General features: G+C 38.9%; 3 protein-coding genes across 3 annotated transcripts; 1 reads left to right on the forward strand and 2 right to left on the reverse strand.

Annotated features, from left to right (window-relative positions):
- Window positions 1–442: 442 nt before the first annotated feature.
- On the reverse strand, window positions 443–6,047 carry lap3 (leucine aminopeptidase 3). Its single transcript, XM_020647179.3, has 13 exons — window positions 5,851–6,047; window positions 5,115–5,230; window positions 4,479–4,533; window positions 4,298–4,403; window positions 4,034–4,193; window positions 3,756–3,920; window positions 2,797–2,955; window positions 2,574–2,698; window positions 2,278–2,366; window positions 2,058–2,160; window positions 1,858–1,937; window positions 1,659–1,771; window positions 443–938 (listed from the first exon to the last, which is right to left on the reverse strand). Exons 1-13 carry the CDS (start codon window positions 5,956–5,958, stop codon window positions 752–754), a joined length of 1,566 nt encoding a protein of 521 aa, XP_020502835.2. The 5' UTR covers window positions 5,959–6,047; the 3' UTR covers window positions 443–751.
- Window positions 6,048–6,959: 912 nt separating this feature from the next.
- Window positions 6,960–11,365, reverse strand: clrn2 (clarin 2). The gene is made up of 4 exons (XM_020647188.3): window positions 11,228–11,365; window positions 8,816–9,156; window positions 8,022–8,201; window positions 6,960–7,858 (listed from the first exon to the last, which is right to left on the reverse strand). Exons 2-4 carry the CDS (start codon window positions 9,066–9,068, stop codon window positions 7,590–7,592), a joined length of 702 nt encoding a protein of 233 aa, XP_020502844.2. The 5' UTR covers window positions 9,069–9,156; window positions 11,228–11,365; the 3' UTR covers window positions 6,960–7,589.
- On the forward strand, window positions 11,282–24,170 carry tapt1b (transmembrane anterior posterior transformation 1b). Its single transcript, XM_020647187.3, has 14 exons — window positions 11,282–11,525; window positions 14,315–14,445; window positions 14,556–14,674; window positions 15,273–15,435; window positions 15,534–15,669; window positions 16,410–16,507; window positions 16,598–16,667; window positions 16,851–16,931; window positions 17,139–17,248; window positions 18,610–18,669; window positions 19,198–19,266; window positions 19,366–19,442; window positions 19,554–19,726; window positions 21,082–24,170. The coding sequence occupies exons 1-14, from the start codon at window positions 11,348–11,350 to the stop codon at window positions 21,333–21,335; spliced, it is 1,719 nt and encodes a 572-aa protein (XP_020502843.1). The 5' UTR covers window positions 11,282–11,347; the 3' UTR covers window positions 21,336–24,170.
- The last annotated feature ends 3 nt before the right edge of the window (window positions 24,171–24,173 follow it).

Consider the following 24,173-nt stretch of genomic DNA (forward strand, 5'->3'; position numbering starts at 1 on the left):
TTTTCAAAATAATTTATTTACAGAACGCACAACAACTTAGTAATAAGATATTTAGCTTTCTGACAGATTTGACTTTATCTGGCTCCTCTGTTTTTTCTGAACTTCTTGTGAAGTACCTTCAACTTTATGTTTTTTTGTAGTAATAGAGGGAAGACCTCGCCCAATAGAGTTCAAAAATAGTTTCCAGGGTTTTAGTGTGGAAAAAACATGATTGTCATTTGTGATTAACACCAGCCACTATAGGCATGTCCTATTTCCTAACATCAATGCCACTAATGCTCTCGTGGCTGAGAGGGAGCAAATCCCTTCAGCTAGGTTCCAAAACGTGGAGGTAAGCCTTCTCAGAAGAGCTGATGCTGTTATGACTTCTATTCACCTTTAGCCGGAGTGTATGCTCATTTCACATTGGGAACAAAGCAACAGAGAAAACACGAGTCAGATGCATAATTAAAATAATACAGAGTTTATTCAAACAGCATATAAATTATGTAGTTACTACAGAACCTCAGTGACAACAGGGAACAACTGAACTTGTATTTGTTGTATTTCACTGGTGCATTAATTGTCAGACTGGTCTTTAGAACACAGCTGTTAATCGTTTCCAACATTTTCAGAACTCTTCCATGGTGACAATAATTTATTGCGCAATGATATCAAAACTTGACCATGTTTGAACGATCACTGCCAGAAAAGAAGCTCACAGTCAGAGAGTCTTTTATGTGTTTTGGATTTTTTTTTTTTTGCCAGTCTCTCAGCCGCTGTGGGCCAGTCCGGAGGAAAACTCCACCAGTGTACGCGTCGGTCTTCCAGACATGCCTTTCCTCAGGTAGGGAACTTCATCTTGGTTAGACATCACTCCAGCAATGTCAAGATGAGCCCAGTGAGGAGCTGTGACAAACTCTCTCAGGAAAGCAGCTGCTGTGCACGCACCCCCTGAGCTGCAAAGATAATAGACAGATACAACAGTAAGAGTCAGATAAATGAAGCAATGACTGTATACAGTACCTGAGCCCTGTTCTTCAAATGCAGCTCTTTTTCACTGTTATTCATTGAACCCAGAATAAGGATTGATTTGTCAGTCGCAGATAAATGTATTTTGATTAAAGTGATAATTGCCAGCAATGCATCACTTATGTTAGTTACATTTAACATATGATAAATTATAATACATTAAAAGCAAAGTAAGTTCTGCAGGTAACCATTAAATATAAAGTTTTGATAAAACAAAACATTTTGTGTTTAACATGTTTACATTTTCTCACTCTTCATTTAAAATTTCAAGTACAACAAAATATCAGGGTGATTTTTCAGTATCCTTCATGTTTTTATGTCTTAAATAATGACTATATTAACACTTGTTCATGTATGGAGTTCACAATAAGACAGCTCTAATCTGAAAAGCGCTCCTCAAAATCAAGGTGACAAAGTGGCTCCAAGAAATAAGTGGCTCTAAAACAAACATTACAAAAGAGGAATATTACAAATACAGAAACACAGTGAGAGCAATACTACACAAAAGCATGTCATTCTGCAGGTCTGGCCTGAAGGGCTTGTAGCTCTGACAACACTTTCAGATTCATATTAAACCAGCTCTCCGGGCTCTGCTCTGCTGTCTGAATCATTAGCTTCAGTCACTCAGAGTGAAGTGAGATACATACCGGCTGTACTTCCCGACGTTGTTGAGGTCGGCCAGCTGGCAGTCAGTTACCTGTCTGGTGTAGTGCTGGAAGAGAGGCATCCTCCATACCCTGTCACCTGTCACAACACTGGCCTACACACACACACAATCATCATCAGTCAAAAGAGGAGCTGGGACAGAGATGCTGTAAGTATTTTTACTGTGCACACACACGTTACCTTTTGCAGCTTCTCCCAGAGCCAGTCAGAGTTTGTAAACACTCCAGTCGCTGCTGAGCCGAGAGCTACATCCATCGCACCTTAAGGACAGAAAAATATTAACATTTTTACTGATTTAATTAGAAAATGTCTTCATTAATCCATGTCACAGTAACTGCTTCACATATCTAAGTTGATTAACCGTTGTTATAAAATCCAACCTGTGAGTGTGGCCACATTGACAATGGCTCTGGGGTTGAAGGTGTGTCCGTAACACAGTGCATCAGCGAGAACGAGTCTGCCCTCCGCGTCTGTATTATCAACCTGTACACAACAACAACAAAGACTGTTCACCTGGACAAACACACCTGTCACACTCAGGTGATATATATTTAAAACTTGAACTTTTTTTTTTTTTTTTTAAATCACACGTCCACCAACCTGGATTGTTTTCCCATTTTTGGCTATGATAACATCCCCTGGTTTAGTAGCGTTTCCACTTGGCATGTTCTCACACAACGGAGCCAGACCTAGATCATGGTGACAAGCAGACACAAGACAGGCTAAAAGATTTGTTTTCAATGGAGGGATACAAATAGGTCTGTCCATTAAGAGTTATAAGTTATTTTAAAAAAGACCACAGGGATCTGCATGGACATAACACACTGTAATTTAACATCTTTGATGGGAAAAAAAATAAGTTAAAGCTGGAGAATCCTAAATGTCAAAAGGCCCACCGATAATGTTGACCGGCAATTTGAGAGCTGCTGCTGTGACGATAGACGCACACACAGTGGCAGCTCCGCCCATGTCAGCTCTCATTGCATCCATAGAAGCAGACGGCTTCAGAGAAATACCACCACTACAAACACACAGAGGGATCAGGTGAATGGAGAAACAAGAACCAAGTGTTGTCAACTTTTTACAGCAGTAATAGCTGGAGTGTGTTCTTTGATTTACCTGTCAAAGGTGATGCCCTTTCCTACTAAGAGCAGTGGGGCCTGCTTGCTGTCAGGCGAACCGTTGTAATGCAGCTCCAGAAAGACAGGGGGCTCCACTGAGCCTTTAGACACGCTGAGAAAAGCTCCCATCTGTTGCTCCTGTATCCAACTCTGTGATCTACACACACACATAAAAATGATTTAGACACACAATTTCTCTTTCCCCTCATTTCCTCTTCATATTGCCAAATAATCAGTCATCAGATTTATCCTTATTACAAGCATAGGATTATGTTGAGCTAGCTGCTAAAAAGAGAAAGTCAAATATGTTTAAGTTTATCATCTGTTCATTTTGAGGGAGAGAAAAAGGTTTTCCTAAGGACATGAAGTACGGATATTATATTTATAAATATGTCTTTATCAAATTACATCTTGATATTACCCAACAATTCCTCTTTTTTAATCACTGGGTCTCCTTTATTCAAACAGTAAACATTGTCAGGACAGAATGTCACGTGTTAGTCTTCAAATGTAGGGGTGTTTGACATTTTTTCTTGAAAGGGAACTTCAATTGATTATTAAAATAGAATCTGATTATCTGTCAATAGCCCTATCCATTACCTCTTACCTCTAATGTCATTTCAAAATGGTCTTACCTGATAAATGCTAATAGCTTTCAACTTAGCTTTTCAACGGTAAATTAGATGCAAATTTAGCAATTGTTGAACAACAGTCATTTTTTAACCCCCCGAAAAAATAGGATGCAGAGTTCCATATTTATCCTTTTACCAGGCAAAAAAAAAAGTGTTCACACACTATTTGGTTGTAGCATCTTTTCTAGCATTTTTTTTAAATATGTCTGGTCTTCATTGCACTTTCTACTGAAAGGTTATAAAATAGATAAATGAAAGGACTTTGCACAGTGCACACACTCCTGCCTTTGTACATATAGACATTGCTGATGAATAAAGCACAAACCTTTTATTAATTGTTACTCGTTCGGCATGTGGCGCAAGTTTCTCTTCGATGATGTTGGCAAAGGCCGTAGGAGTGATGTGATTGGCTGGAGCCTCCATGAGCAGCCTTGCTAGGTTCTGTCCTTCTGCATATATGACTCCTTTCCCCCAACTTGCAGAGTCAGCACTGTAAACAAATTCACATAAACAGTGTCATTTCAACGTAGGTCGCATGTTGTTGCTCATCTTTGTTTTTTTAACCCATGAGCGAAATATCTTCTCACTCATCCGTTAGTCTACCTTCCATGAAGCTGCGTGGTCACTTTGGTCGTCTTCTTTGATTTGAGTTGGTCATACTGAAACAAACCCAGAGCAGCTCCTTCTGCTGCAGACTGGGCATCACCGCAGGCATCTACCTCCACATGGTTCACCTCCAGGTCCTGAAGTACCCGGCATCCAGCTTAGAAAAAAACAATACCCACACAGACATCAGCCAGGTAATCACTCCACCACGATGCTCCACCACGTAGTCAGCACCACAAAGAGACGAGTCATGTGACTTACCTGAAACTGCATGTCTGATATTCTCCTTGCTAGTATCCCAGTTCTCTGCCCCACACACACCTGCATTGTTCTTGCCTAGCCCAACTACTGCCACACAGGGAAAGTCCTGAAAAAGACAGAAGGTTTTACTTTCTCTGATTTTGAAAAGAGACTTTTCTGAGTTGAATGTCACTCCTAGTACCTTGTGAATTCCATAAAATACTCTGCTTTTGCCTTTTTTGAGAGTTGGTCCAGAGCTGGAGAGAACAAAACAAAAGTCTGTTAAATAACCAACGAAGCAACAAGTAAGGCAGACATCCAGTGCAGCTCAAATACGCAATGTCGTGCCAAAATCTTTTTTTTTCTTCTTCTAAAAAAAACAATGTGAATGAAATGAACAGCAGTTTATCTTACTCTGATTGTGTGTTATCCCAATGTTCACAATATCCATAAGGATGGGTTATTTTTATATGACAGTACATGCAGTGACAATAGAATTTAAATAACTGTAATCAGGCCCTAAGTTGTTCATATAACTGCAATCCATTATGACAAAGCATTTCTAGACATTAAGTTAGAAATAATATGATAAAGCGAGGGGTTAATATTTTTGTTTGGGTGATTTACTGGTCAATTACCACTACGTTTATATAGAGCAATTTAAAGTAAACAAACCTCTTCATCTAATGGAAAGGGAAATCTGACCTTATAAGGTTTGATTCCCTGCAACACTGTTGTGTCACTTTAAGCAAGCAGTTTCTAACTATCTGTTTTATATTATTAGTATATGTGGTAGAGTAAACCACATGCTGACACCTCACAGAAATTACAAACTCACATTTCCAGCAGTTCAGAAAGTTTCCCAGAGAGACTTTGGTCAAAACCAGCTGCTGCCTCTGTCAGATGTAGACTTCCCCCTTCTCCATCTTTTTCAAACACTCCCAGCACCAGACCCTGCACACACACCACACACCACACACACACACACACACCACACACCACACACCACACACCACACACACACACAACAACACACACAACAACACACACACACAACAACACACACACACACACACACACAACACACAACACAAACACACACACACCACAACACAAACACACCACAACACAAACACACACACACACACAACAACACACACACAACACACACACACAACAACACACACACACACACACACAACAACACACACACACACACACACAACAACACACACACACACACACAACAACACAACAACACACACACAACACAACAACACACACACAACACAAACACACACACAACGCACGCGCACACACACACACACACACACAACACAAACACACACACACCACAACACAAACACACCACAACACACACACACACACACACACACACACACACACACACACACACACACACACACACACACACACACACACACACACACACACACACACACACACACACACACACACACACACACACACAGGTGTTGAGAATTGTGTGAGTGTCTGATGTAACTCTTTGACAGGTAAGCTCGTGTTTCACAGGCTGACATCAGCTAACTTACTTTTCTCTCGTTCAGGTGAGTCCGTGAGACAGAAAATGACCTGCGGAGGTTTGTCCGCAGGTGCGCAGCTCTCCTCAAAAGAAGCATTGTCATCTGTTCAGCATACATAAACCCAAAGCAAAATCTGTTGGTTTATAGTTTTAGAGGTCGCATATGCATGTGCAAAAAGAGTGTAGCTCGACCTGACAGCGTCGCGCTTTTCTTACGTCACCAAAAGACAAAGATGAACTGTTGCCGCCCCCTGGTGGCCGCAGGAGGAAACTGTGGGAAGGGATTAGGTCACTTAAAACTATAGACTGTAAACTTAAAACTAGAATCGTACTGTATAACTTAATCAGTTTCCTATTCGCATTTTTTATTCTGTAGACCAAATTATTAAGACTTTAAATTCCTTTAAGCTCTCTCTTGATGTAGCCTATCTTTTTCACTGACGTCATAGTTTTGTACTGAAAGGTTTTTTTATTCAGGAAAGAGAATATGATATCATATGACTGTGGCACATAAAAGTGTAAAACAAATTTAGGAATTTTCAGATTACATATAAGAAAAACACACATTAATAAAACACATACTCCAGTTGCATTGATATTTGTTTGACTCGGCTTTATTTTTGTTTAGTAGCCAGTTATTTTCCCTTGCTGAAACATCTTAATCAATGTAAGAAAAACAAAACAGAAAACTGTTACCATTGTTCTGAAGTCATGCATCCAAATCGATCCAAATCCACATAACAGATTATAATGAGTCTAAAACAAATATATAAATCATTTAATGCCTAACTTATCTTTTTTAACATGTTTAAATTGTTCCTAACAGCTAACGTCCTCAGATGTGAGAAACCTTATATGGCCACACACATTTATTAAATATGAAATGATAATGGTTTAGTCTTTTTTCTGTTAATGGAAGATCATATAGATTTATGTCATTGAGCCCAAAACTTTCAGAGAAACAAATCATTATTCATCCGCTGTCCTCTGGAAACATGCATGATTAGAGATTCAAAAATATAGACTTTAACCCTTCATAAAGGGACGTTACTTTCTGTCCAAACACAACCGAAGACTGAAGACTTTCTTCTGCAAACTATAAAGTGGCTGAAACACAGATCCAATAATAACATTATCTTATTTAATGAAAAAAATCAGGACATATTTACAGATTGCAGCTATAGACATAATATATACAGCACAGAATGAGCAGAATTCATTGTTATACTTGTTTACTTAGGGTTAGACTTGGTCTTGTAAACAGAGAGTTGATTTAAAAATTCTGCATTTTTGCTCTGAGCATTTCCTTTATTACCAGTGTCTGAAACCATGATGTGACTCAAGCTTAACTTGTTGATTTTCTGAGGTCCAGCAGCCACCAGCAGATGTTAACTCGGATGTATCCAAAATCCATTTCTGCATAACTTTGAAGATCTCCAGTGTGTGTTGACTGTTGAATAATGTAGTTGTCACCGCTTTTTGTTTGAGGTTTTCTCAATTTTTGAGGTTTTCTCAATTTTGAGCAATGAAAGATGAAACCTTTATAACCGCTGGAAAAGGAATTGCCAAGTTAGAATTCCCATAATAAAGAGTAATAATGTTATATTCAAGCTATTATCAGCTTAAAAGTCATCTTAAGTTAAAATGTTTCTGGAACAGTGTTGAATCCCTTTGCTGTCAGTCTTTGAGATTTGCTCCTGTCAACGTTCAGGAATATAAAAACAAACACCAATGCTCTCTGGACACCCTTCAGTAGAGCAGGTCCAGAGAAGAGATCGTTGGTTCTTCAGGTTTCTTGATCTCTGGTTTGGGCAGTTTGATCCGGCTCATGGCCACCACTCCACAGACGGCAAAGTGAGACCCAATGCTGCCCACACCGAGCCAGAAGGACCAGTCCAAGCTGTCATCCAGGACCACAAGAACAAAGAGGTTCTCGTGGAAATTCGCCACCCGCTCAGTCAGACTGTGATGTCTCAAAGCTGCCAGGAAACACAGCAGGGCCAGGGCACCGAAAAGGGCTGGCGACAGAGACCGAGACAAGTCAGGACCGAAAATTAGAGAGGCAAGGTAATGCTCAGAAACACAAGAAAGGAGAATAAATAAATAAAAAAAGAGGGATGAGGGAAATACTGGCAAAGAAATAGGGGAGTATATAGATTATAGAAGTGGCATGAAACATACCAGCGATGAAGTTCCACAGGTAAAGTCCTTTGTGCCCTTTGATGCTTTGGTAGGGAACTTTGCGTGCGTTGTAAATGCAGAACGACAGGCTGACCATGGCAAAGCCCATAGCCACCAGCAGGAAAAGGATCACCATCATGTGAAGACCACCGTTTAATGTCCGCACAAGCTTTGGGAAAACTGAACCAACAGACAGAAACAAGAAAACACATTTTAAAAAGTTATCATCCCCTTTAAACTGGATTTAGGCATAACTTAAAGATGACAAGAGACGGTGAAAAAACAGATGTACTTTTTAGTGTGAGTATGGAGCCTATAACTCCAATATATACAAAAGTCTTCTTTTTGGATACTTTGGTAATCTTCTCACCTGACATGCATGCTGTGAAATCTTAATTAATTGATTTTAACTGCAAATGTTTGTTGGCAATAAAAGTCACCACTGTTTTTAAAAATGAAAGCATGATGTGTTTGTGCAATATTCACTTTTCTTTGTTCACACAGTATTGAAGGAGGAATGGATCCCAATGAATCCTTTATAATAAATCAGGAGCAACATTTCTGTTATATTTCCACCAATACGATTCATTTAATGATGTATTAGATATTATATAAATATAAATATATTCAGCCTAATATATATGTTATATCAGGGTGATATTACTCATAAATATTTGATGTACTTTTATGTCCAGATCAATTATAAATGTTTATTCATAATGGTATAGCCTGAACCTTTTGGTATGGACAAAACAGAGAGGTAAAAGTTCACAGCAGGTTGTGTTGTGTCTTACTGTAGATTTTGGAACTCCTCTTGCCCAGTCCGCACTTTTTGCTCTTTCCTCCCTGGAACAAACCGTAGTAAATATCCCCGATGAACTGTTCCAGCTCCGGGTCTGAAGCGTTCACTATCTCCGCCCCGGTCTTGCACAGAATCCTTCCCGTCACCCACTGCTCCGTGGACAGGGCCACTACCAGCAGGACCACGGAGCCGACACAGAGCACCGAGGCCACCGAGAAGGTTATCCGTTTCCACAGAGAAGGCATCTTACGAGCCCATGCTGCCCCGAGGGAGGTAACACGACGCTGGGCAGCGAGCGCGACGCACACCCGGCGATCACCATGAGTTAATGCTCTAGTTTTGAAAAAGAAAATGAATCATAGTAACCGTTTGAAAATGTTATTCCTTCCAGTCTACTGCTGCTTGATGTGTGAGTTACAGAGGAAAAGAAACCGAATCTTTGGCGGTCAAAGAGATCTCTTACTGGGAGAAACTCTATCCCTGTCGTGCGCGCCTGCTCTCTCTCTCTCTCTCTCTCTCTCTCTCTCTCACACACACACACACACACACACACACACACACACACACACAAAAACACATCTTATTCAGAGGGTAAATTAAAATGAACCTTTACAACCTGGCCTTTTGAGCAGGAAATTAATCCGGAGTTATGACCTCAGAAGAGATGTAGAATCACATCAGCAGAATTAATGCTGTCAGAATGAAATACATGGTCCATTTAAACCCCAAAGGTCAAGTGAGTATTAGCCACAGACCGAACATTGTGTTAAAAGATTCATAGTCTTGACTATTTAAAGTATTTCTGATTTGATCTTATCTGATCTTGTTTCTTGCATGGTCCACTTGTTTTTTTTATTTTAGATTTTATCTAGTGGGTCAAAGTGACTAAACACCACAAGCACATACAATACTAAGGTCAAATTTGGTGCCTCCATATTAGAACAAAAATGAAGCAAATTGTCTGTTTGATGCACCTGTGATGGATAAACCGAATGATCTTAAAATTGATACACTGTATTAACAAAAATCAGCTAAACCTCTGCAGTAATATGCATTTGATTTACTTTAATTTACCAACCCTGTTCCCAGGTGCAGACTATGAAGAGGTAACAACAAGAAACTAAGAAATGTCTCCATTAATGGGAAAACAGTGCCTTGTGTAAGGATCTATAGTATGGTGGTGAAAACTGCAAAGCACATCAGTGTGGGACTTCCATCCATGGGAGACCATATTTCGATGTTGTACTCATGCACCAAAAGGCTAATTCCTTGTTTGAATTCTTGGCAATCAGCCTGATTTTCATTTGACTTCTGAATGAATTTGAATCAGAATATTGATAGCCTGGAAAGTGGGTTACCCAGGTTCAAATCCAACCTGTGACTCCTTTCCTGCATGTCATTCCCCACTCTCTCTCTCTCTCTCTCTCCCGACTTCTGACTCTATCCACTGTCCTGTCTCTAAATAAAGGCATAAAAAGCCCCCCCAACAAAAAAAGAAGTTAAAAAAAAGATAAAGGAGAAATTGAATTATGCATCCTAAAAAAATACATCTACCTCCCCCAGCTACCAAGGCTGAATCACCAAAAGCAGCAGGTTTACTGTGACAACTGGTTTTATGATATTAAATGAATTGTTATTGTTTGCAGAACTAAAGCACACTAAACACTGACATGATCAAGACCTGCATTGGCATGATCAAGCTTCAACGTGATACTGATACTGCACATAAAAGTAAGATCTAGATTAATCCAGTGAATAAATATACAAAATGAAAAGAGGGGTGTAACAGAGTGGTTATTGCAGACCCAGCTGCTCAATGTATTAGCAGTACCTCTAAGCAGGTATATCCAGCTGTGCACTGGAGAGCCTGAGGGTAAAAAATAGCTGGGGGCCTCTGTTGAAACCCATTCCTTCCCCCATCTGCTCACAGTGTACAGCATGTACTGTACATTGGTGCGTACAGTGTCATGCGTATAAATGAGTGAATGGTACCTTTATATTTTGCCCAAAGTCTAAATAATGACTCAGTTTATATTCTACATAATAACTACACATGAATGAGGGTTTCAAAATCTGTTCTGATCTGTAATTAGAAAAATTATATGCTTTAATCATTTTAGTTCAAACATGTAATCTATAAAGCAATTTACTTTACACTGTTACATTTTCGCATCCTTAGTCATCATTGTTTTTCATTTTTTTAATAATATTGTTAGGCATATTTATTTCTTTATCATTACTGTACTTTTTTGCAATTTGATGTAGTTTTTTTTTTTTTTTTTAATTACCCACCCTTTTGAACGACCTGTGATGTCTGATTATTGTACATTGCTTTAGAGAGGAGAAAATCAGCCTTTTTTTGTCATTGGTCTTTCAACCGAGTCCGGGTGGAAAAAGTACTCACTGGTCTCCATGGCGACCTCTGCTGGTGATCCGGTGACACTAAAGAGCTTTGCGTAATGACGACAGAGCATGTGACGCAGTTGTCAGTCTCCCAGGCAGCGGATGAGACCGTTTGGCGAAGATGGCGGACTCGCTGTCGTCAGGTCTGGGAGACGAGAAAGAGAAGGAGAAGGAGGACAGGGAGAGGAGCGGACACGCTGCCAAAGCGGAGAAGAACAAGGAGAAAGACGATGTCAGGGAGACGCTGAGCTCAAAAGATAAAAATGGCGGCAATATGGGCAAGAAACGCAACCTGTCAGGTGAGAGCTAGCGACAGCAACACACTCCAGTTTGACAGTGTTAGCTAGCTGTTCGTGTGGTTGTTGTTTTTCTGTTTTTGTTTACGATACTCGCTGACCTTTATTTTTAATAGACTTACGGTGTTATTGCAATGTCTGTCTCTTACAGCACGCAGTTTAAGTGTAGTCTCTGCAGCTGTGGGCGCTGCACTGAGTGCCCTCTTGGCTTCAGTGTGTTACCATCTGAAACACAAATACTGTTTATTAAAGACTGAGCTGAAGTTAAAGTGCCTTTAGGTGGCTCCTTATGTAATGTGCAAATAAATTACAACTGCATTTAGAAGTCACCATTGTCAGCAAGACTACGCCATTGAATGTAATCATACTGGAGTCTAAATAGGCCAGTAGGCTCCTCTGGCAGACAGTAGTAGTCGATGGGCTGTTGATTTGCGCATGCGCACATTCACTCATCTGGCTTGAGAGTAGGTACACTCTGTTTCAGGACAAAACTATGCGGACACACATATATATATATATGTGTTAGGGCTGGGCGATATGGACCAAAACTCATATCTCTATATTGTTTAGCTGAATGGCGATACTCGATATATATCGTTATGTCTTTTATTAACAATGAAAACACATGGAAAAATAAACTACTTGCTTGTGAATTTAAAAAGTAATATTATAAAATAAAAATGTTCCTTAAATAAAAAAACAGAGAGAGAGAGAGAGAGAGAGAGAGAGGAGGAGCAGGGTTAAGAGGGACAGACAGTCATCATCAGTGAGATGAGGAAAAAGGTGACCTGGCACCTCTGTAATGTTATTTTTAATGAAACATAAACTATATCGATATTAACGTTATTGTCTTACACTATATCTTGTTTGAAAATATATCGATATATCTTAAAAACTTGATATATTTCCCAGCCCTAATATATGCACTAACTTTCATGAACTTTTAGTGTTTGTTCCAATTGAATAGTTTAATAATGATTTAGTTTCACATTTCTAAAAGGCTGTAGTTTTTCTAGTTAATTCATTAGGTGCAGATTAATACAGATTTATTTTCTTTCTACTTTGAGTCAAGTTTCATTAATGGCAGCCTGGACGCCTCACTTTACCTAAGATAGCTTGACAGAGCTTTTTAACTAGACCCCTCTTGTCTGGTAAACTACTAAACTGCCACACTATTCAAACCCAAAAGCCACATTTTTTTATGCATGTTAATAAAGAAGTAGAAACCGAGCCCAACCTGAGGTGTGCCTGAGAGCAGAGACTCCCTAGTGTAATAAACTGAGTTTGATATATCATTAAAGCTGCCTCTTCCTGGGAGATCTTACTGCTGCAGGATACAATAATATTTGGACAATAGTGTGCTTCAAACTTTGGGGCAACAATTTAAAGAAGGCTCTTACATGCTTTAACCTCTAGATACCACTTCGCCCTAAGCTAAGTTCATAAAGTAATGTCTTTCCCAGATAAGCCAGGAGGAACTGTGAAATCCGTTTTAAAGCCGTGACCTCAAAGCAATGCAAAACACCTTTGGGATTTCTACCCTAACTGTAAGCCAGGCTTCATCAGTCAACATCAACAACTGATCTCACTAATGTGCTTTTCACTGAATGTGAATAAATATCCCTGTGCTCAAATTATTTGGAAAACTTTCCCAGAAGTGTGAAAGCTGATTGATATTCTTGGAATGAGTAATTCTTGGAATACTGTTAATGTTATAACATGCAGACAAATTAAAGGAAGGAAAAAACTAAAGAAATTGTCTTAGTAATTGGGCAAACAAATATGACCAGAATAGATTCAGAATAGCTTCAGAATAGCTTCAGAATAGCTTCAGAATAGCTTCAGTATAGCGTGGCTTTTATCCTTTATATAAAGAGACCCTGAGACCTATCTGTCATTATGGCACTTTTCAATTTTATAATTGAAACACACTGGCATACTTTACTGTACTGTGATTGTGACAACTTGGTGCTGTTTAACAGAACAGCATCTGCATTTAGTAATCTATTTGCATCTTATTTCTTTATCAGCTGGGTTAAATATTTCCATTGTCACTTTTGATCTCTTTCCACATAGTTAATGGAGCTTCCTTTGCTGTACTGTAGTTTAATTTGTATGGTTACCTCTTCTTTTGTTTTTTTTATTGTTGTTTTAGCTGCAATCTGCTCGTCTGTTGCACTTGCAACACACAACACAATGTCCTTCTGGCTCTCCAATTTACACAGACGTCAAATTGACTCTGTTACTACCACCACTGCTGACCTAAAGTTTGAACAAGCTCAGCCATTCTGTCTTTATGCCTTTACACAGACCAGTCTTAAAATAGTCTAAGTAAAAGAGGCCATAATCTCTAGCTGTGAGGAAGCCATTCTTACATAAGATATTCCCTTATTCTGTGAATGAATCCTTGTTGCAGGGGAAAGGAATTCAGGCTGTTTTTTTAGAGTATGTATGTTAAGTTTGGTGTGCGCACAGATATTTTGCTATACAGGGTATTAATTTAAGGCTAATAATAAAATGCATGCTTTGTTATTTACAAAAAAGCTTCTTTTTTTTTTGCAATGAAATGCAGGTGAAATAAGTCATCAGAGGCTTCTAGGTTCACTTTTTGTAACCACTATGTTGTCAGAGAAAGGGAGAGGCATCAGGCAGTGATTTTCTTGTAGATGATTGTTCTGAGCTTGAATGTAAGCAGACTGACACTGTTTATAGGGAATGAGAAGACTGTTGACTCATGCAACAGGCTGTAAGATCTCTGCACATGTCTTCATCTCTGTCCTTTCTGGGTCTAGACCTGTCTCTGGTCCGATTTATAACGACTGAGCTCACCAGAGGCTACTTCTTGGAACACAATGAGGCCAAATACACAGAGCGCAGAGAGAGGGTCTACACCTGCCTCCGCATCCCCAAGGAGCTTGAGAAGGTACAACACAAAAAAAATTACCTTGACATTCTCAATTCAAAATTTTGTCTCAAGTCACAATTATATAAATATTCTCCCTCTTTGTGTCTTTCTCCCATTCTCTTTTTAAGTTGATGACATTCGGCTTCTTCCTCTGTCTGGATGCCTTTCTATATGTTTTCACCCTGCTGCCTCTCAGGGTGATTCTGGCCCTTTTACGGCTCCTCACTTTGCCTTGCTGTGGCCTCAGGTAAAGAATATAATTATTACCAGGAATGCACTTTGAATTTATCTCCCCAATCAGCTATATTTTTCAAACTCAACAGTATTCTGATAACAGAAACCTAAACTAGTTAAACTCAGAAAAGGCTCTATTAATTAATTACAGAGCTGTTGTTTTGGATTGCTTTATTGTATGATGTTGTGGCATTTCTATAGATATGCTTGTCCAAGTGTGCAGCAAAGATTTTCATTATCAGTGATTTACTGTGATTTCAGAACTGTTTGGTCTGTAAAACAAAAAAACAACTTTGAAGATGTTAGATCTTTTTTTTAAATTGAATCACAATTTTGTGGACCAACAGTTTATCAGTTGACTTTAAAATATATAAAAAAAGAAAAATAGCTACTGTAAACTCACTGATAGATACCTTCACATTACCTCCATATTTGTTTGTAATAACAATCAGTGCAGTATTATTAACTGTAACCTCTAGAGGGCACTACAGCTCTCTCTGACTTTTAGGCTGAACAGATCATAGTTACCTGCTTTCGATTGTTCTGTTCTTTTATTATTGTTATTCAGTTAACATTTTCTCATGTTAAATGTGTGTGTTTGTTTGTTTTAGTGGCTCCCGCCTACTCCAACCAGCCCAGGTGTGTGATGTGCTGAAAGGCTTTATTATGGTGCTGTGTTACTCTATGATGAGCTACGTGGATTACTCCATGATGTACCATCTGATCAGGGGACAGTCTGTCATCAAACTCTACATCATATACAACATGTTAGAGGTACACCGAGATGACATCACTTTATTGTTATAACTCTGGTTGTTCTGTACATTTAGCCAACCACTCACTTGCTCTCTTGGCCCATGTCCTTTTGTCAGGTGGCAGACCGCCTCTTCTCATCATTTGGACAGGACATCCTTGATGCTCTGTACTGGACAGCAACAGAACCAAAGGAAAAGAAGCGCGCTCACATAGGCGTGATTCCACACTTCCTCATGGCTGTGCTATACGTCTGTATCCTCACTGAGAAGGTTCTGTGATTGTAGTTACTGATCTGTGTATCTTGTTGCTGTGAAACAAGAGCTTACAGGTAACATAGGTCAGCTAATGAAAGGAATGAAACACACCTGAGACATGAGGTTGATGAGTCAGTCTTTAGTAAATTCTTCAGTAAAAATGTTTGATAAGCTTTGAATGTTTATGTTTGAGTAAGTTGCATTTTAAGCTAAATATCAGTGGCCTGTTGCAGCAGCTATTCAGAAGTGTAGTCTTAATTTTGTCCACACTTATCCTACGTTGAAACAAGTCAGTTTGTGACTTAACTAGTGTCATTGTTTGGTTGCACCACGTTAAGTTCATCTTAACTTATATAGCGTAACATCCTAACTAACCGAAATATTGTTGCTCAAATGATTTTTAATCTTGATGTGACCAATCAGTGGAAAGCAATTTTCCTAATGCATTGTTTGTTACAGTGCTGTTGAACAAATTAAGCGTCTCCGATATGTCAGCTTGAGCTCTGTGAAGATGTGACAGGCATTTTCTGTGATTCTCTGACATTTTGTAGAGAAAACAGGGAGTCAGTGAATCTTAAGTCTGTAATTAATTATTCATGTGTTGCAACCTTACTCAGTTTTATATAAGATGAAGGAACAACTTGCTTTTATTCGTGAATAAAGCAGAATTTGAACAACATGATACTTGATAACATGATAAGTCCTCAGTATGATTTTCTTTAGCTTGTTTGTATCTAGTCCTCCATGCCATCCTCATCATGGTTCAGGCCACCACTCTCAACGTAGCCTTCAACTCTCACAACAAGTCTCTGCTCACCATCATGATGTCAAATAACGTGAGTAAAGTTCACACACGCTCACACACATCTAATTTTCAAATATGCAGCATGAATTCCGACGTGATATTTTGGATTCATCTTTTGCAGTTTGTGGAGATCAAAGGCAGTGTTTTCAAGAAGTTTGAAAAGAACAACCTCTTCCAGATGTCAAACAGTGGTAAGTGGATAATGATACTCCAACAAGCCCAATATGTCCAAGAAAATCAGCTCACTCTGTGAACATTTTGTAACTCAGCATTTGAACTTGGTGATTTGGTGGAAGGTAAAATTATGGAAATGAGCTCAGCCGCAGTGAGTACAAAGTAGGTTAATCCAGGATTGATTTATTTGTTTCCCACAGACATAAAAGAGAGGTTCACCAACTACATCCTCCTGCTCATCGTCTGTCTGAGAAACATGGAGCAGTTCTCCTGGAATCCTGGTAACTAATACAGTATTGTACCAAGAACGTAAACAATACTGACATTTAAACAGCTCGTTTGTCTATATGACAGTGTGAAGATTTTATCCCACTACTGCTTATCCTCTGATCTCATCATGAGGTCTCTCGGTAAACTGTCACTGACTTTTATAGCTGTTATTACAAAGAACATTGTCACTTACATGTTTTTGATGTGTTTGTTTGTAGACCACTTGTGGGTGCTGTTTCCTGATGTCGTCATGGTGATAGCATCAGAGGTTGCGGTCGACATTGTCAAGCATGCCTTCATCACCAAATTCAATGACATCAGTGCTGATGTGAGTCCTTTTTACATACAGTTAACTGTTTATCCATTGAGATCTGCAATGTGCCTCCTGAAAAGTGTTACAAGTAAGAAAGCAATGTTTTAAATGCAGTACACCACACAGACCATACTCAATAAGACAAATAATCTTATTTGAGGTCCACTTATCAGTATTCCAGTGGAAGAATATAAATTTTGTCGTAGGTGTACATCATTAAATCTTTCAGGACTGCCTGAGACTGACTGAATAGATACATCCATTAAAGATAGCTCAATGTCTTTCCATTTAGCCTCAGGCTGGGTTACACCAACATACCAAGGGTCTCGACTGAGCCGACAGATAATAATCCTTAAGACAAGTTAGAGCCATACCCCCCCTCTCCCCCGGCTTCTACACGCAAAATGTCTCACTCTTGACTGGCAGGTTGATCTTTTTTTTCTTGCTTTTTATATTTATTATGGCATTAGTGTTCATTTAAATTTTGACTTCACATGTCCTCTTTTAAGCATTGTTAATAGTGACACTGATAATGCCGGCAGTCAGCAAAATCTTGCTCACTGTCTGTGGGCATGATCAAGACTCTATCCCAGCAAACATGGGCAAGAAAAATCACTTTGCATACACCAGACTGATTGTGATTTATTAGATCAAGTTTGTTTTAAACCTTTGCTTTGATATCAGTGAAGTCAAAAACTCAGGACAAACTAAGCAACTGGAAATTGATTTACATTGTATTCACTTCGCTTTTTTCTGTACTACTGACTTAAACTGGTCATTTTAATGTTAAACAGATTTCTCTGTTTCCTCACTCACCCACACTCGCACTAGATTCACTATAATTTAAATAAGTAAATAGTTGAGCCATTTTTCTCTCATTTTATTACCACTTTGTTGGCTTCCAACTTCCCCCCCTTGGGATTTCTCCTCCTTTATGATTTCTTTCAACATCTTTTTTTCTTGGGTTATGTAACACAAACCAACTTCCCCACAGGAAGGGATTAACCCCTTTATCTCCAAACTGTCACATCTAATCACACAAACATCATTGACAGGTAGTAGATGTTCATACAATAGTGTACCTACGCCTAAATCTGTGTGCATGTTTTTAAACTGGCTTAATGAAAATTCTCATTTAGCTCTTGTCTCTACCAATACTGTACCCTCATGATAAATCAATACACATCACTACATAAAGGCATAAATCTAGTTATGAGGCTTAAACAGGCGGCAATTTAGGAAAGTAAATAAAGTATAGTGATACAGTACCTATTGTGATTCATATACATTCTTCTGCTATCTGAATGTCAGTTGAATAATGTGTATGATGTTTAATCTTTGTCTGATTAGTGGTGTGTTACCCTGTTATTTTCAAGGTATACGGGGAATACAGAGCGAGTCTGGCCTTTGACCTCGTCAGCAGTCGACAGAAAAATGTAAGTGAAATAAATCCAAGCATCTGTAAGGAAAAGGTTTCTAGGTCTTTCCCCCTTGAGCTCGAATTCTAGACAGAGTGTCTTTATACTTCTCTTATACACTTTGTTTTGTCATGATATGTTGTTTTTTCACGGCCTGGCTTATAGACTGACAAAGCAGGGAGACAATACAAGCTCTCATCACAAGAAGTACATTTATTTACATAGAAAACAAGCAAATAAACTCTACAAAGAAGAGGCCAGAGAGTCAGAGTCATAGAGCAATTGAGGGAACTAGTCTTTAAAGGCAGCGTGCAGCAGGCTCAGGTGCAGCTCAACCAGCCATTGACCCTCAAAGTAGGACCCGCCCCCTCTAACAGACGCAACCAGGGAGAGCATAGATACACTCACCCAGTGGCAAGGGGGAGGGGTCCTCACATTTTTAGTTAAATGTTAGAAATAGTGTTTCTTTAATTGAAATGTCTTGATTTGATGCATTATTGTTATCTAAATATCAATGCATTGAATTTTTCTTACATATGTCCCCAGGCTTACACAGACTACAGCGACTCTGTATCCAGAAGAATGGGCTTCATCCCGCTTCCACTAGCTCTACTGGTCTGTAACTTTATATAAAGGAAATTATATTGATGTATTTGTTCTAATTCTGCCTGTACAAACTTTACATTGGATGATGTGTTTTTGTTCCTTTTATAGTTGATCAGAGTAGTGATGAGCTCTGTGAAGATCCAGGGTTCGCTCTCTTTTATGTGTGTCCTGCTGTTTTACCTGGGGTAAATGTCAAGTTTACATTTTTGAACACACTTTGCAGCGTTAATTGTTCTTCATATCTTGTGGTTTTTAAGTATCTTTTGTTTTAATGCTGTGTATGTGTTTGTGCGCAGGATGATCACTCTGAAGGTGCTCAACAGCATTGTTCTTCTGGGGAGGTCATGTGTGTTTGTGAAAGAGGCCAACATGGAAGAAAAGCTCTTTGACCCTCCACCCTCGGCTGTTTCCAGTCGTGTAAACTCCAGAGCTCACCGCACCAAACATGTTCACATTGTACCACAACCAGGTAACCGTCAGTTTGTGTCCCTTTTTAGTCCCTAAGTGTTACACCTTTTTTTAGATGCTGATATGTCTGCAAGGCTTTCTGAGCATAAGCAGACTTATCTTTTCCTGTCAGCAGCTGTCTACTTTTCTAGCTAATTCAGTTTGCTTTAAATCCGTACATTAGTCGTAGTCTCTGAATGCCTTTCAAAATGTTTGGCAAAATCTAAGTCTAAAATATTGCACATGATGTTATCAATCATTATATTATTGTTAAAAAAAAGGAATAAAGCTGCAAGTTTCCCTCTCCACCCTTCCCACTCCATGATACTCAGAAGACAGAGAAGTAAAGACAGCAGTATTAACATACAGTATAATAATGTTGAGTGAGTTAATGCTAGTGTTACAACAAGAATAGGAGTTAAAAAAAACCCTCTAATTTTGTTTTACAGAATCTTTATGGCCTGCGAAGCTAACATACTTGTTTATTAAAGTAAAATTATAAATTACTTTGTAAAGGAAAGAGTCTTTGTTTCAAGACAAACCATGTTGTTGTTGTTGTTGTTGTTGCTGCTGCTTTTGCTGGTGTTTACATCTCCTGATATTTAACAGCACAGAGTTGCTAATGTGACCCCACTGTGATATTGTAACCTCCAGGCTCAACTTTATAAAAAAAAAAAAAAAAAAAAAAAAAAATCATTAAAAAAATACCTGGCAGTGCATGGCCTAATAGTACATCTTTTAATAAGAGGTAACCTAGAATCTCATTTAATGATTACTTAAAGTCTGACAATTCTACAGTTGCTGATGGAAAGCACTGTTTGATGGGTTATACTATTAATGAATTAAAAGGAATAGTATTAGCTCTTGGTTAAAACAGGGGAAGTCAGGGCGCTGGTTGGGCAGTGGTTAGTGCACGCGCCCCATGTATGGAGGCTGTAGTCTCAAGCGGATGGGCCCGGGTTCACATCCCACCTGTGGCTTCTTCCCCGCATGTCATTCCCCACTCTCTCTCCCTGATTTCCAACTCTATCCACTGTCCTATCTATCCATTAAAGGCATAAAAAGCCCAAAAAATACATCTTCAAAAAAAAACAGGGGAAGTCTTGTGTACTTACGACACTCTAGACAACAGAAATAACAATATATTTAGTTGCCATCCATCGAAAAAAAAACTTAAAGGCATCTGCCATTTTTGAAAAGGCTAGTGACGTTTGATATAGAGACCTTATTGCATTATGACAAAAAAAATGTAATTTACAAGGTGAGGACTACTACAAGAGGGAGGTGTTATATTCCCATTCTAAAATGTTCAAGTTGTAGTATGTATATACTTTAAGTTCCTCTTCTGCTTATAATACATTCTGTCTATCTCTGTAGATCCCACAATCGACAAAGGTGGAATACCACTTTCATCACATACTACTCAGCCTGCCAACATGGCAGAGAGTGCCGCCCCTACGCTCCCAAAGAGCGACTCCGACACATTCCTGACCACGCCAGATGAGGAGGAAGACGAAAAAATCATCAATGTCGACACTGGACTGGAAGGAGGTGGACTTGAACCCAGAACGCCCAAGAAAGATTTGCTGGAAATAGACCGATTCACCATCTGTGGCAACCGGATAGACTGAAAGCCATATTCACAAGCAGTCAGTGTCCTGGCTAAATAGTGAGTTCGGGGTTCAGACACAGGTCACGAGCATGCTCAGACCAAACCGATTTTTTGTGCCTGACCCCTGGAGTATTTATTTATTTATTACAGACAAAACCAGCCAAGGCATTAAGCTGTTACTACAAGCCTAAAAGGCTGTTTCAGATGTTTCCATCTGTTCAAGTCAGAGCCCAGGAGCCAGGAAGACACTGAGGAAGGGTATTGTGTGTCATAACAACCTGCAGACTGCCTGATGATGAAGACTGGGGAAAAACTGGCATCCACTGCTGGAGGAGAGCACGAAGATGGATACATTTAAAGTTACATATGTGGGTCGCTGTGTGATCCAAACATCCAAAATGACAGCTGGACTGTGCAAGTGTGTGTCCTAAAGCACAATCCTGTCTACAGCGCAGAGATATTACTTGCTTTTTTTTTTTTTTTTTTCTTTTTTCAGATTGACTTTTGGGCTTTTTTTCCCCTTTATTTGATAGGACAGTAGATAGGAAACCCGGCAGAGAGAGTGAGGACTGACATGCGGGAAAGGGGCCACAGGTCAAACTCGAACCTGGCCGCCCACTAGGTGGACTATAGCCTCTGTACATGTTTTGTGACCTAACCACTAGGTCATCTGCGTCCCGCAGAGTTGTTTTAAGAAAGAACAAAACTTGTCAACTTTTGTACTTTTTTATTTTCAAATCCTGAAAATGTCTTATATTTTAAATGGCGTTTTTATGAAAAATCAGGGGTTGTTTTTCCACACACAATATTTCAGCAAGCACACACTCAAAGCTCTGTTCAAGTTGAGTTATCGCAATGAGCCAAGAAGTTCAAAGCCTTTTGATATGGCAGAAATGACACAGAAAACTGTCGTATATGAGTACAAGTCATCAGTTGACATGCTCATGGGTTGGACGCAACAGTGACTTGACCTTTTTAGACAGAGGAAACAGGATGGAGATTTTAGTATTGTGAAGTTTGTGTTGCGTGGTTACCCTGAGGCACTGAGATACAATGGTGCATATGTTTTTTTAAAATGCCCTGAATTTTTTTGGAGTTTACTCAAAACAAGAACAATTTAGAAGGGTTTTATTTTTTTTCATATGCTTCACATTTACATCATTGTACAAACATGTAACCTACAGGTAATCATGGTGTGTCATCACTGTGTCCTTGGTATCACTTCAAATTTAGACTTTGTGGCACGGGCATCCACTAAACATGGTGACAATTATTTTGGAGAGCGATTTAAAGAAAAATAAGCTTACATGTATGCTGCTGTCTTTTAAGGATACGTTTGAGAAACATGAAGGAGAATTGTACCAGCACTGTGATCTTGTGAAAGCAGTAAACCCAGCTGTTTTCACATGCCAAAATCCTGTTAAATTGGAAAAATCATGTCTGATCTCAAAGATTCCCGGCATTTTTTGTTGCAGTTGGCTGCTGGCTTTGATTGTTAGAACTCTGAAAATGTAAGTTTACCAGTCAGTAAGATGCTATGAAACGGTCAGATTAATGGAGTGGATAGTATGGTGTACAGGAATTGACAGGAATTATGCATCCTGTGCAAAAACTAGTTTCAGCAGGGGCTGCATCTTTAAAATATTTTCATTCATCCGTTAAGCTAAAGATTGTTAAATGGTGATTATTTTTTAATTTTCAAAGTCCAACGTGACCACTGCAAATAAGGTATTTTGCCCAACCAAGGGTCCAAAACCCCCTTAACTTTCTGTCATAAATGACAATAAAAGCTTCAGATCTTTCCATTTAAGAAGCTGAAACCGGCATATCCGACACAACCGTTTTATCTGAAAAATGACTTACACATTATATAGATAATCATTGTGTTCCTATTATTTTTCCATTAATAAAAACAATACATTGCAACTTTAGATCAACTTGGTTTTACTCAATATTTTATGCCAGTACCCTGATTGCATTCAGGACACAGCCCCACACCCTTAAAAATCATATTAGTATACATGGTTATTTTAACATTTCAAACTATTGTTCTGATGTTCAAGCAGAGTCATCAAGGACACACACACACACACACTGACAACCTTTAAGAAATTGATCTTTTTGCTGTGCATTGAGTCAATAGTCAAACCCAAGTTACAACTTTTTGTTCCCTATAGGGAGGGTAGCTCCCCCCACATTTTGTACTTTATAAACAAAACAACAGACTTTATGACGAGATGTACAGTATTTATCTATATTAATGATTGTTTTAAGTTTTTATACAAAAATGATACATTTATATTTTTCATGTGGAATGCCTAACACGTTTGAGGATGATTCATTTCAGGCTTCCTAGGAAGCAGTCAGACTTGCAACTTGGAACAAAATATGTAAAACAAAAGTCTTCTTAGTGACAGCAGCATAGGATCAAAACAACCTGCAACCACACACACACACATATGTACACACACACTTTCTATCACTCCTCCTGACTCTTTTACATCTTCTGCAAGGAAATAGTGGTTCAAAAAAAGGCCGGGGACAAGACACTGCTAATGTTATTGAATAATACATGAGACCTTACTGTCAAAAGGAAGGTAAATAACAGCCTTTTTTGAGGGAAGGATTGAAGAGTGTGGATTCATCATGGCAGTGTGTTTATATGCTTGTGTAAAAATGTGTGTGAGAGTTAATCTGCTCTGCATGGATGAATCTCACAACCAAAAGTCATTCTACATGTACTGTATACATCTGATTTTTCCCTCCCTTGTTTTTTTTTTTCATGTGCAACCCATCTATGTAATACATCTCCTACATGACAGAGGGAGAATAAAACAAGGTATCTGTTTTGTAACCC

This window comes from Labrus bergylta, chromosome 1 (assembly GCF_963930695.1).
Source record: "Labrus bergylta chromosome 1, fLabBer1.1, whole genome shotgun sequence".
NCBI classification, from domain to species: Eukaryota; Metazoa; Chordata; class Actinopteri; order Labriformes; family Labridae; genus Labrus; species Labrus bergylta.